The 14,748-nt window shown below is 41.2% G+C and overlaps 1 protein-coding gene across 1 annotated transcript; it reads left to right on the forward strand.

Annotated features, from left to right (window-relative positions):
- Positions 1-6,925: 6,925 nt before the first annotated feature.
- Positions 6,926-12,872, forward strand: LOC306929707 (uncharacterized protein). Its single transcript, XM_079510340.1, has 18 exons — positions 6,926-7,018; positions 7,112-7,241; positions 7,392-7,466; positions 7,552-7,935; positions 8,040-8,141; positions 8,236-8,468; positions 8,554-8,735; positions 8,859-8,952; positions 9,079-9,205; positions 9,303-9,514; positions 9,682-9,799; positions 9,889-9,980; positions 10,094-10,211; positions 10,329-10,439; positions 10,634-10,709; positions 11,044-11,153; positions 11,272-11,445; positions 11,576-12,872. Exons 1-18 carry the CDS (start codon positions 6,929-6,931, stop codon positions 11,803-11,805), a joined length of 2,658 nt encoding a protein of 885 aa, XP_079366466.1. The 5' UTR covers positions 6,926-6,928; the 3' UTR covers positions 11,806-12,872.
- Positions 12,873-14,748: the final 1,876 nt, after the last annotated feature.

Here is a 14,748-nt window from a genome sequence, read left to right on the forward strand (position 1 = left end):
TAATCAACTCCCTGCTTCCTCTTTTTCAGACAGACAGACAGACAGACAGACAGACAGACAGACAGACAGACAGACATATGGGGGCTATGAGGATAATTTCTTTGCAAGACAAAGACTAGGCATAAGGACATGGGGGGGGGGGGGTATTGTCCTCCTCTTAGACGACAAAGTCCACAAAGGCCTAATCAGTGAACGGCATGGTGATCCAGCATACAGTGACAGGGCTGTCAATAAAGCAGCAGTAAAATCCTGAATGTTCGCTTAACCGAGACTGTCAGAATGTGCCCTTTTATGAGTCCATTTGTGCGCGCGTACGTTACATGCATGTACCATTATGAGCGCATTTGTGTTGGTATATTTTCTTCATGCATGTGCTTTGTTTTGCTTTCCTTCATTGATCAATGTCAAAATAGAAACACTACGGTCTAATTCTCGAGTGGTTAATTTATGAACTTGAGAGCATCTCCACTGAATCGAATTTACCACAATTGAGCTTTCTTGACAAATGATCCCAAATGAGCAAGCAGTGTCCATTTGATTCTCAACTTAGTGGATAGCCCTTAAAGGACCACTTCACCACTTTTCAACCTATCTTCATATAATTTATGGTCCTCACTTCACTAATGTTTATGATGAAAATAAAAAATAAATTACTTGGTGTCTCATAGGAGGGCTGTGGGCAGTTCAAAAACCCATCCACCAGTGACATCATCATTAGGTAGATTTTATTTTAACCAAAAAATGTTTAATATTTTCATTTGGATTATTGTGAGAAAAATGGCATTTATGCATTGGGGAATCACGATTCCCCATCCATGATGTCACTGGTGGCCTATACTGTCCAGTTTAGGGTTAGGCATAATTGTTTCCCCAGAACTGAGGTGGGATCCATAATAACAGTAATAATACAACAATAATAATAGTTGTAAATTGTATGCCAGTTCTATTGTAATTCCACATTGTCAAACCAGTAGAAGGAGGAAGAGGAGTTCTCCAATGACATTTGCTGTCCCTGATTGTATGTTTAAGATGTGGCTATACAGTATAAATAGCACTGTGCTGCATGGTGCCCCACACACACACACACACACACACACACACACACACACACACACACACACACACACACACACACACACACACACACACACACACACACACACACACACACACACACACACAGCACACACACACACACACACACACACACACACACACACACACACACACACACAGTCAAGGTGACACTGATTCATGCATAATTCTACTACTACAATATGATAACTCCGTCAATAGTAAGGAGTATTACTGTTTGCATTGACACAGCAATGTTTTGTGCGTGTGTGTGTGTGCCCACGCGTTCATGCCTTGATAATTGACTTGCATTCATTGTGTGTGTGTGTGTGTGTGTGTGTGTGTGTGTGTGTGTGTGTGTGTGTGTGTGTGTGTGTGTGTGTGTGTGTGTGTGTGTGTGTGTGTGTGTGTGTGTGTGTGTGTGTGTGTGTGTGTGTGTGTGTGTGTGTGTGTGTGTGTGCGCTATAGTGCAGCTATAGTAGGTTAAAGGAGGCCCACACACAGGCAGGTATAACCTCTCCTGGGATCCCGGAAGGTTTTCAGTACAGACAAAACCTAAATAATAGAAAATAGCACAACAAATGAAAGACTAACCTCTTTGCCGTTTGTGGTGACCGTCACAGTTTGTCTCCCTCCCCCAATGTGCTCATGGCTCATTTGCTTTGTCACTTCATTTTGATTTCCCAAGGCACCCGCAATGCCATGTGAATGTCTGATCTTACACCACACTACAGCATCTAACAACCTTTCCAAAGGAAAATTATCCATGCAAATGGTTTCTCATAGGATAGAATATTGGAAACACACACTGTGCGTGTGCGTGCGTGTGGGTGCGTGTGTGCGGTGCAGATACAGAGTGATTCCTTATTAAGATCCATTTAATTTAGAATCAATTTACAACAATGTACAATTTAGGCATTTAGCAGACGCTCTTAATCCAGAGCGAACGCCCGGGGGTATTTGGAAACATTACATCAGGGCGCCCAGCGATTTGCAGCTTCAGAGCCTATACCGTAAATCCTCAAATACATTCCTTCCTTCAATAAAAAGCCGCCCCCCTATTAATTACCGGGGGTGGCGTTGAATTAAGTATATAAAAACGTCCTTTTATTAGCCAGGTTTTTTTGTGTTTTGTTTTTTTCAAATGCCGTATCTGTTACCTTCGCTGCCCTGGCTGGCTGGCTGTCACTAGTGTCCAAATGCCGGTGGTCGTTATATTAAAGGGTAGATCGCTACCGTTTGGGTACCGTTTGCTAACGCTACCCCCCCCCCCCCCCTCTCTCTCTCTCTCTCTCGCGTCTCTCTCTCTAACACAACTCTCTCTCTAATGCGACTCTCTCTCTCCCCCGTTGAAGTTGCAATAGTTGGATCACTGCAGTGTTGCACTCCACTGTTCATATTAGCTGCTTTGATATTATAGGAAATAGCCTACCATACATTTTATGTTTGTTATTATTTGCATCTGAACTTGTCATTAGCCTAACTGTAGGCCTAGGTAGATACATACCATAGCCTATTTGAATGTGCATTGATGTGTTGATTTTATTATGGTATTTACCATAGGCAATATGCCAATATTGTTATAAAAAAAAAGTTAAAATGACCAGTGAGCACCCGCAACTGCACTAAATGAGTCCAGTACATTTTACAGGGTTCTAACTGTGTAACAGACCCAAAATGTGATTTATTCATTATGATCAGTTTGAAAAGTAGAAAAATAGGCCTCCTTCTTATAGCTGCCTCCTTCCAATAAAAGCCCGGTATCAGAATCGGTTGAGACAAATAAAAGCCCCGGATTATAAATGAGGATTTACGGTATTTCAAGGTTGCTCCGCAACATTTTGGAAGTAGCTAGATGTAGCCAAAACACCCCCGAGGGGATCGACAACAACGGGAAGTAGGCTATGATTACTTCTTTATTACGACAAGCGACTGGACCGCGATGGGCTGTCAAAAAACACAATCTTTGGTTAGAGTTGGAAGCATTGATTTAGAGAAAGAGTTATTCACGTTTTAAGATTTTTCCTCCCATCCACTAAAATGGAGGGGGACCACTTTGGATGACGTCCCAACCGGAAATGACATTGAATGTTGCCCAATCGACGCTCTCAGGCTGTATTGCGCTTGGTAATGAAATGAGTCTTTTGATTAATCTCCCTCCGCGGCGTGGAGCGTAATTATTTGATAGGACGGAGACCTCCATTTTGGCAGGTAAGAGTGTTAAAGGAAAATTCCATGCTAGAAGGCTTTCTTACCTTTATTTGTAGTTGTTACGTCCCCACCCAAGAGGTCCAGGTGTTATTTTGTGCAGAAATGCTATTTCCATAAGCCCCTCAATGGGGGTTGGGTTTTTGTTGGGTTTTTGTGCTAATTTGCTTATTTCCATCGATTTTTGAGCGATGGAAATAAGCGAATTAGCACAACACCCCATAGCCTCATTCAATTCAATGCAATTCAATTCATTGAGGGCTTATGGTAGGGGAAATAGCCAATAATGCGCTTTTGCACAAAATAACACCTGGACCTCTTTGGTGCGGACAACTGCAACGCAACGTAAGAAAGCCTTCTAGCATGGAATTCTATTGTCATTCCACCAGTTTTCTTAGTTTTCTTTTTCTTTTTTTCTGAGGCTGTAAACGTGCTCTGTTCGTTCCTTCTACAATCTGCCGAGGGAGAGGGAGAGGGAGGAGAGAGAGAGGAGAGAGAGAGGAGAGAGAGAGGAGAGAGAGAGAGAGAGAGAGAGAGACTTTTTTTCCTTCTATTCCTTCTTTCCGGACCATCATTCCCTGGACCGAAACATAGTTGCTTTCTAATCAGCTCTGAACGTTCTGGATAACTTGTCCTTGAGCAAAGTGTGTTGGCTTTCAGCACACAAAACAATACCGTACGAAACCATGCAGACACAAAGTAGAGGTTTTACCTTTCATTGAAACGATTCAGCTACAGTCAAGAGTTTGCATGCCTGCACAAAATGACATTTGGTATCAGAGTCTTTTATGACTGAGCACCCAACCCGGTCTCCCCCAAATACGGTGAAATAGCACGGATTGGCACACAGCAAATGCGTGCATATGACACTAGATTCCCCGACATTCCGTGTATATTTACTTGATTTCCTCCCCGTTCACTTCTATACGTTTCTCGTCGGTGACGTCACGAGGACAATCCGTGTATATCTACTAGATTTCCTCCCCGTTCACTTCTATACGTTGCTCGTGTCGATTCGTTTGCGATATTAAACAATATCAAATCTCGCTACTGATGATTTATTGATGACTATTTCTATGTATTTGATGTCCCAGGTGTTGTTCTTGCTTACTGCAAATCGCTATGGAGTGTTATTATTATATTCATTAATAAGAATAATTCTTTTTGATATTATTTTTGACCGGAAGTGCCCTGGTCCCGTGCATAATCACCTATTTGGACTCGTACGTTTGCGATATTTTAAACAATACTCAATAAAATCATATTTTAATCGCTACTGATGATGTTTGATGACTATTTCTATGTATTAGATGTACCAGGTGTTGTTCTTGCTTACTGTAAATCACTCTGGATTGTATTTATTTAAAAGAAAAATGTTTACCGGAACCGGAACCGGAAGTGTTTTTGCTGCCAGGCTAATCCTAATGTTTTTGCATAATAACATTCATTGCGTTGTTTTTGTTGTCGTGAATGGTTGTCCTCAGACTTTGCTTACTTAGCCTAGCCACAGCCTATAGTACCCACTACCAGCCAGTCTGTTTATTGTACAGGTGAATATTCGAGCCAAGGTAAGATTTGTATAAATGTTTTTTCAGTGTTAGTAGCATGTTAGCTGCTAGCAGTGGTCCATAGTTAAAGGCAATGCTAACAACAACAATAGCATGCTAACGATCTCTGTAAATAGTAGTTAGTAGCTAGCTAGCCTAAGATTTAGATTCGTATTCTAAATATATTCGTTTTCAAGCAGAATCGATGAATGCGTCTACGGGAGTCTAAATATTAGGCTAAGCTAGCTACTAACTACTATTTACAGAGCTCGTTAGCATGCTATTGTTGTTGTTAGCATTTTTACCTCCCTTATGATGAATTCCTGTTCTGTTCTTTGACTATATAGAAGTGTCTATTTGTACGTCTCTAAATGTTTTGATGAACCCTCTTGTAAACAAGTGTAATGCTTAATTGGGTCGTCCACTCACAGTTAACAGTCTTTGTATTGAGTTTGTGCTCGAAATGTACTGTAATTCTGCAAACTGTTAATATATATTTCAATCAATCAATAGTGTAGGCTATACGGTGCTGCTTGCGTATTAGGCCATGGCTCTTATGGCTCTATAGGATTTATAGGCCCCGGGTTATAGTTTCAATGTACTTTTATTATTATCTATATTCAACCTTTGTACTGATACGTTCTTGGTTTACCTATAGGCTATGATCCTCGATTACGGTTTCTATGCATGTGGTGTATTACCGTATGTTGACATTGCTTATGGTAAATCTAAAGAGTCATTGTATTAAAACAAATACAATAGAATAAAGTTGGCAATAGAGGTAGAAAAATACATGGTAAAAGCTGTTTTCTGCTGTGTTCATGAGCATGGTTAGCTCTGCATTTACGTGCTGGAGTAGTTAGGAATACAGTATGGTGTAGTAGTTATGTATGGTAATTCTGTGTCTGTGTGTCTTCTTTCCAGACAAGCCCGTCATTGGAGTCTCCAGTCATCCTAATTCTCCAGACATCTGACCATCTCCTTAGTGCTTCCCACACCAGCATCTGTCTACGTCCAGATTCCAGAGGTAAGTCTGGGATGTCCTACTGATTGATGCCAGCTTTGTGTTGGTTACCACAGCACAAGCTTTTTTCCAGGGAGTTCTGTCTCGATGACTAGCCTCATCCTCCTGACTGCTATCAATTTAGGTCCCTGTACAGACATGTGTAGGTAATAAGGTCCTGTTAAGGCCCATATCCATAAATGCTCCATAGGGAGTGGACAAAACAAACGAGAGAAATTTCACATGTTTTGTCTGTGTATTTATACTGACTGTTCCCAATATATCTACCGTTCATTTTCACAGAAGAGAAGAGAAGAGAAGAAAAGAAGAGGAGGAGGAGAAGAGAAGAGAAGAGAAGAGAAGAGAAGGGAAGGGAAGGGAAGGGAAGAGAATTAAGGTAAGGAGAAATATGGAAAACGCACGCACACGCACACACACACCTTCATTCAAAGGGCTTTATCTGTTACGAATGAGTATGTTGGACCCAAAAGCGACAGCAGGCAGAACAAGTAAACTTAGAAGGATGTCTTAACAAAACACAGGAACTTCCATAAATGGGAAAACGGGTAAATAACAGGACTTTCCGAATACAGGACAGACTCACTCACCAGGGAGCTAGAAACCAACAAGAATACAATGCAAATGCGGGGTTTAAATAGACACAGGGATAACAGATGGCACACACAGGTAGGGCCTATACTAAATTGACAATCAACACTGGGATAGGCTGAAGGGGACTAAAAGGAAGGCCAGTGCAAGCATGCTCTGTTGCACTGGCCTAAAAGTGGGTCCTTTAAAACGGCTTCAACTTCTGAGAATGTGATGTCCTACTGATTGATGCCAGCTTTGTGTTGGTTACCACAGCACAAGCTTTTTTCCAGGGAGTTCTGTCTCGATGACTAGCCTCATCCTCCTGACTGCTATCAATTTAGGTCCCTGTACAGACATTTGTAGGTAATAAGGTCCTGTTAAGGCCCATATCCATAAATGCTCCATAGGGAGTGGACAAAACAAACGAGAGAAATTTCACATGTTTTGTCTGTGTATTTATATCTGTTTGGTTGCTGACTGTTCCCAATATTTTTGTTTCAGTAAAATGTCGACACGCAGAAAGAGCGAGCCATTGTCCGCCAAGGAGAGACTGGAAGCGCTTGCTGAGGTTGCGGATGCGTTTGTTGAGACGGAGGTAAGTACATTCTCGTTGTACATGCATGTGAAATAATTTTAACTCCAGTTAGTTGATGCCCATTTCTCTACATTTCATGACATCTCCGTATAGAGAGCTAAAGGCCAAGCTACCAGCCAAGCTACAGCGACAACTCAGAAGCCTGAAGTTAGCTGGTCGATGAGGGATGCTGATGGGATTCGTGTAAAAACCAGCAAACGCAGGAGAAAGGCTTCATCTTATGGTTAGTCTCCATCTATGGAGAGTGATTTTGATGGATTGAAGTGGTTGGAGTATGTATAGGGTAATCATTTGATAGTGTCTGTTATTGTTTTGATTTATGCTGGCAAAGAGTTTGAACATATTTGGTCTAATGTGGTTGCTGTTTCTCCAGTTGGTACATCCACTACACCATCTACGTCCACTACACCATCTGTGTCAACACCATGGCTCGGTTACCAAGAACCTGGTAAGTATAAATGTACTTAAAATAAATTCCTCAAAGAAGACTATGGCAGTGATGTTTTATTTTTCTTGTGTTTCTCTCCCTGAAGATTTTAATAGGCAGATGCTCGAAGAGCTTCTTCAGGACACTGCGTATGATTGTGTAGAGCAGCCAACACAGTCTCACACTTGGAGTCAAAGGCAGAAAGATGTCCAACTAGGCTGGCAACAGGCAAGAGACCACAATGTGGACAACGTGTTGTCAGCGGAGAACATCGTGGAGAGGACGTGTCAACACTGTCACTTGAGAGAAGCTGTCATCCGTTGTGGGGAATGTATGCCTTCAGAGTCGTTTTGTGCAGAGTGTGATCGTTTGGTACATGAACGTCACACTCTGCACAATAGGCAAACCACCATGTGTGGTTATTATAAATACATTCCCCCAACAGAGTCGGTGAATCTCAGTGATGGGAAATACATCATCTGTGAACAAGGTCTCTTTTTCAATTAACAGACAACATTGGCTCATTATAACCTGTTATCCCAGTACCTTCACACAACCCAAACATTTCATCCTGATTGTCCTTTGCCCCTTCAGATTGTTTGCTGCCAACAGCATATCCTGGAAAGATATGCACCTGTGACACGTTTGATGTTTCAGTCTCAGCTGGTAGAGCCATCATACTGGTTTCCATAAATGGTAGGAATTTAAGTCTTCATCTATGTAGATGCACACACCGTATGTGTTTAATAGACATTACTTAAGTTCCTTGCTATGTCTCATTTACTCTCAGGCCGCTATGATCTTCGCCTCCCAGTGCTGTCGTGCAAACAGTGCTCTAAGCAGTGGTCTCCGGAGGTCAGGGACTTTGTCAGAAGTGGCTACTGGCCTGGAACCATGCAAGCCCAGACACTGTTCCACCAGGATGTCTTCCACTCCTTTGAGGCAATGAAGACATCAGCTCCAGCGTTGTCTAGACAAGCCTTCACAACCATGTTGGACCAGAGGACAAAGCAGTTTGGAAGAGTGAGTAATTAGTTTGTCATGTCGTTAAGCCAGTTTATTTAATTTTATTTATGTAGCAGTCATATTAATTATGATATCTTTTCAGACTGGCAAAGTGAATGCAGGTTCTTTTCAGACAAGCTTTCTGCAGTATATGTACTGCAAGTCTGTTGAGAACCAGCTTCACGGAGATGAACAACGCTTTGTCTGTCCTGCTTGCACCCCGGACATGCTGGCTGTTTCAGTTGATGGCAACAGAAAACTGTACAGGTTCCAGCAAAAAAAACAGTTAGTTTGTCTTTCCTATAAACACTATCGTAATGTTTTTTAATGTCATTTAAGATGACACTTCAGCTGTTGAATGTAATAACTGTTACTTTGTGACCTTGTTTTGAAAATGTGTGTATGTAGGAGTGAAGAGCCAGGGTTCTTTGATGGCTTGTTCTTGGCAAAAGACTCTGAGGTGTCAACTTTTGTTGAGGAGGTCAGAGGAGTTGTAACAAGTGTAAGTTTTAAACAAGTGAAACATGGCTCAGCCAAAAAAAAGTCTTGACTGTATGTTTCAGTATTGAGCCCTGCTATCTATTGTCTAACTATTAATACTGTATATTCTAACTATGTGCTTTGGTAGACTGCGGGAAAAGCGACGTGTGGGAATTCGCACTGGAGAGCTGCTAGGGAGACGTCCAAGCAGGCCAACAGGTTGGACGAAGAAGGCATTGAAGTTGCCGTTTGTAGGCACGGATTCCTTCTTAGAGGTTAGTATTAGTATTGATGATAAATTGAACATACAAAAAGATATCATGATTATCTAAAGCACAATAATATGCTCCTAATCACCCCTCCCCTCCAAAGGTCTGAATATGTACAGAGGAGAAATCTTTGCCTACCCGATGTTTCTCCAGCAAGAGTACAAGAGTGCCACATTCTTGGCCATGGATGTGACCTGCAGATACGTACCTTACCTGGCGAAGGTGTCGGAGAACCTGGCCCATCTTCAACCCCTTCTGAGCATGAAACCGTGCTTGTCTGTCATGCATGCTAAAGCACACACTACAAAATGCGAGGTGATGCGTCATACTGCTTGATGATGTAAATTAGATTGTCACAATGCATGGCAATGTTAGCCACAGAACAATGGTCTGAACTGACCCAAACTATATAACCATAGTAACCTATGGCTATGCATCAATATTGACCATGCGTCTGGCCACACTGTTCATACTTCCTATAGATCCAGTGGAATGCGAGGAACCAGGAGGGAGTTGGGACCACTCTCGGTGAAGAGGTTGAGCAGGTCAACAGTTTCCTGTCCAGATGTGCCCTGACCACCAAGTATATGATGAAGTCAGGTTTGTAAGCTTATTTAACCCCCTGCTACTTTTAGCCTGCAAAGGTACACTAAACATTTTCAACAATCTTATTTGGATTTGTGTTACAGTAAGAACTGACATGCTTGCGGTCCATGCCATGGGGTGGAATCTCCGTAAAGCCATTGGCCTACACTCCGCTTTGTCTTCCAGATACAAAAAGGTATGTTCTTTTGTTAAAAAAACGTAATGTGTAACTCTGATCATGATTCAACTTCAAATGCTATTTCATGAACACATTTGTAAATTACAGTGTTCTGTATTGCAATTTTGCAGACTGTCGAGAAGACTTTGGAGGTAACGGAGGGACTCGGGAAGCTGCAGGAACAGTTTAAGTGCACAGATGACATGCTGCAACAGTGGGTCATTGATGTGAAGCAGTGGGCCAGTACCGGTAAGAACAATGTCCTCACATGGACAACACGCATCAATGTGTGTGGGGAAGAATCAATCTGACGGCTGACAATGAGTACATTTTTAGAACTTGTGTGAACACTTTTTTGTTTCTTAGGAAGTGCAGCAGCCAGTTCTGTGTCATCAGAGATGCATTGTTTGCAGCTCTCCATTGACTCGCTTTTTGTGAGCATCTGTCAGAAGAAACACTACCTCTACAGACAGAATGGTATGTATTGTGAAATTATTTTGCTGGCTCTTGCAGTATGTCAGTTTTGTTCGTTACACAGCAATTCAATTGCAAACCAATTAATCAAGAGGGCAAAACTTACATTGCCTGTAAAACTATAACTATACATAATACATTTCATTCATTTACTGGACAGAGCCCAAATCACAGCTTTTTGTAATACTATTTTGCAGATCGCAACAAAAGGCGTCAGAAAATCACCCAGAAGATTGGCCAGGAGAAGAAACGCTTGTTGGATGATGTCCAGAGGTATGTAATAGATATTTTCGAATCCTAAATCGATTGCCAAATATATTGGTGTATTTCTCTGCCTTCCATTCAATAGTCCAGTCTGAAATGGCACATTGGTGAGAGAGCTTGCTGACTAGACCACAGTGGTCCTCCATGCTTACTATCACTCTGTCAGCGAAGTGTATTTGTCTCATCTTTAGAATATATCCTTTTATGACCAGGTATTTACAGTATAGCACATTAGATTGGGTTTGGGGAACAGGCCAGGAGGCTTGTTGATCTGTATGCTGTTCTGGCTTAATCTTCATTCTCAACACTTCACCCTGCCTGGTATTAATATTTTACATTATAGGTACAACCAACAACCTGATGCAACCCCTGTGGATATAAGCACTGTTGTGCAGAAACTGTCCAACAAAGCTGTGGAGAGCATGATATGGCCATGGCAGGAACAGAACACAGGTGTTTATTATAATACCGGTATCTCTATTAGACTTTGTGAGCTCGTTTGAGATGACTTTTTGTATTTATTTATAATTAATAATTCAATGTTTTCATTATTAATGTTGTCATATCACAGATGGTGTCAACATCCTCTGCAAGAAACAGCTTTTTGACCAGGTGATGCTTCTGTCACGACTGGCAGAGGAAAAGCAGATTCTGGTAAAGGAGATGATGCAACACTGTGCCTTCTTAAAGGACTCTGTAGCAAAAGTGCAAACACAGATGGGAACTGTCTTGTCACAGACGGGAAGTAAGTACAACTCCATCTGTCTTTTTATGAAATTGTCCAAGTGAGAGACATGTTGGTTTTTCGTTACCGTTCATTTTAACATGTGTGGTTTGAATTGAATTCCATTAATGTTCTTGTGTATATATTCTAGCTTTTCCAAATGTATTGACCGAGGAGGGTTCGAGGGGCCTAATCTGTCTGCTCAAGAGAAGATTGGAGGACCTTAAACTCAAGCAGCAGATTGCAGGGAGAGCCTACAAGGCCATTCTGGGGCCAAGTCTCCAACTGTTGGAAGAACAGGAGGCAGAGATGGAGGAGGAAAGAGAGTGTCAACCAGAAAGCTCGGACGATGACGACGACGAGGAGGACACTGAGATATGAGACTACATATTGCCTGGGATGTATACAAGGTTGACCAGTGGATTATTTTATTTGCTTTTTTTCTCCTTTTGGAGTGGATTATTTTATTTGCTTTTTTTCACGGTATTGTTTGACTGGGGGCACCCCTAACGTGCGCACGGCTCAGGAACGTCCTGCGCTGAACGGACTGTGTACACTACACACAAGCGCAATGACATGAAGCGGTGTTTGAAGGTTTTTCCAGAAAGACCTGTTGTAAATGTCATTTTACTTTTTGGCTGTCTCATTTTTAAAATGGTACTTATATAGCGCCTTTATCCAAGGTGCTTTACATAGATTGTGCATTACATTCACACACACATTTATACACCGATGCCGGAGGAAACCATGCAAGGTTTCGAAAACGTTCAAAACGTTTGAATATACCCCCTTTTCCTCATAGATGCAGATGGATCTCCGATCAACACATGTCAGTTCAGTTTTCATTTATGCTTGCTGTTTTTGGCGATTTGCTGCAGTGTTGGGTCAGACGTGCTCCCGTTGCATTCGTTCAGCATAATGTCAATTTCAAATTTTAATATTTCCAAAATTATTACAGTTTTGACATTATTATGTCAACTGTTCCTGTGTGTGTGGGGGGAGGAGGGGGAGAATGTTTAGGCCTGTCTCTACAATACAAATCTCTCTACAATACAAACAGCAGCATAATGTAAAAATAAACAACAGAAAAACACATTGGACACAACTGGACATAATCACAACAAGACCATAGACTTCAGACACAGGACCATAAGCAGGCAGAAAGGAGAGTGTATACTGCTCTGTGTTCATTCTCGGATGGAAGGTGAGCCTACGACTAAAGGTCCTCACTGTATATTTATTGATTGAATACTTAACAGGCTTTGGGCTAAGCCCCTATAGGGCCATGGCTTGTTTCCATTGTGGTATTCTGTATAATATCGGAATCAGTCAGAATCTGTATCGGCAAATATGACCCTGTGATTAATCGTAGCTCGGATATCGGTCGTAATTTCATTATTGTAGAGCTATTACATTTATTTACCTTTTTAAAAAGGAGATGGCTATTTGTAGGCCTATTATACAGGGAAAAATGCATCCTTGACTCATTTGGAGCATCAATATTACTACCTTTGCTTGTTGATCTGTGTAAAGCATGTTGAATTCCCTTGTTGAAATGTGCTATACAAATAAAACTGCCTTGCTTTTTAATAACCTATTTGTAATTTCTTGACTTTGAAATCCTACTAAATACTTCAATCTATAAATTAGTAGCTTAATGACTAGTAATACATTGTCTTCATGTCCAATGTATTAGCTTTTACTTTTCAGGATTTCAATTCAAATATAGTAAAAATAGATGATCTACAAGCTCAAAACGCGTCACAATGTCACGTTTTGAGCTTGTAGATCGGCTATTTTTGCGACGACAGTAACATCCATATGTCCATCTATTTTCTGTGTTTTTGTAATCTGCATTTTTAATATTGATGTAACTTTAGATGTTCTTAATAGCGTTCTTCTCCAATGGGTTCTCAATGTTTTATTGTACTGAAAACTCCTTGTTTTGCAACATAGCTGAGTTGTCTGTTTTTGGCCATGAAATTCATTAATTCATTCAAGTTTTTTTTTATTCTCGAAATTACAGTAATTTAACTCATTAGTGGTGCAAACCACTTCCTTAAGTGAGTGTGTGTGGGTGCCTGCCTGCCTGGGTGCGTCTGAGCATGAAAACAGCATGGGGTATTTTTCACCACCTGTGCGCAACCTAACATGCACACAAACACACACGCACATATTAACTGTATATATGGTGATTTCAGGTGTGCCAGTACAGTAGTGGGTACAGTAGAGAGACCCCCACACGGTAACTGTCACCCTCACCCTGGGTGTGTTCCTGTTTGTCTGGAACTCCCCCCACCCCACACGGAGTTGCACCACTTACTTCACACGGGTGTGATCTTTCTCAGTGTCGAGTAATAGTATGCTAGTATGCTCACCAAGGTTTTAAAACGACCCAGGGGTACCAATGTGGTCAATTGTAATGTAGTTTGCAGGTGATTCCATGTATTAGGGCCACAGAGGCCAAAAGCAGATCTACCAAGTTCAGAGTTAACTGTTGGTACTTGAATTTGGGGACATTTCTTGATCTGGTGTGATAGGGTTCAGAGTCCCATTTCAGAAATGATGTATTTAGGACAATCTCCAAGCATGACTTTATACAAGAACAGGTGCCAATGCAGTTATCGTCTCTCTGTCAGGGAGGACCATCCAACCTTGGTATATAAGATACAATGGTGAGTACCATAGCTATCACCTGTAATAAATCGAATCGATAAACAGAGTCTAGGGATTTAAGAGTGGATGCTGCTGCATGCAGAATGTCTTGGAAAAAATTGCATGGTTTTCTCTCTCAACATACAGTACATGTGTATAGGCTGCACATCTCTAAAGTGACAATTTAAGGCCATTAAGAACCTTTGATGACCACTGCTCTCTACTGAAGTAAGACAAGTACATGGGCACTGTTGCTTCTCTTCTAAATCGAGGCCCATTGCAAGTTACCATATGCAATTGTATAATGATTTTGATGTTGGATGTTGTGGATGCTAGGTTGTCATAGATATTGTAATGAACTTTTGAACTCTGCAGTCACCCTATATGCATTATAACAGTGATTATAAAGCTTTATAAATGTTTATAATATGTATTACAACTATGAATAATGAAATTTAGTGCGAGTGACCAGTAATAATAATGATATGTGATCTTAAGTAATTATAAAATGCTTTATAATTATTTATTATAGTTATAAAGCATTATGAGTATAAATATAAGTAAGTAGCCTTGATGAGCCATGAGGCCCATAGGGCAGGAGCCTATCTCCTGTTTCTGTAGCGTGAGGCAGCTTGATGTACACCCCCTGGACATGACACTAGTATGTCA

The sequence above is a fragment of the Electrona antarctica genome (genome assembly GCF_951216825.1).
Source record: "Electrona antarctica genome assembly, chromosome: 9".
In the NCBI taxonomy this organism is placed as follows: Eukaryota; Metazoa; Chordata; class Actinopteri; order Myctophiformes; family Myctophidae; genus Electrona; species Electrona antarctica.

Excerpts from the sequence above, each read along its gene's own strand:
- LOC306929707 (XM_079510340.1), top strand. The coding sequence starts at position 6,929 with ATGTCGACACGCAGAAAGAGCGAGCCATTGTCCGCCAAGGAGAGACTG. Across the intron at positions 8,469-8,553 it reads GGACAAAGCAGTTTGGAAGA|ACTGGCAAAGTGAATGCAGG; the intron begins GTGAGTAATTAG and ends ATATCTTTTCAG. Across the intron at positions 11,446-11,575 it reads TGTCTTGTCACAGACGGGAA|CTTTTCCAAATGTATTGACC; the intron begins GTAAGTACAACT and ends TATATATTCTAG.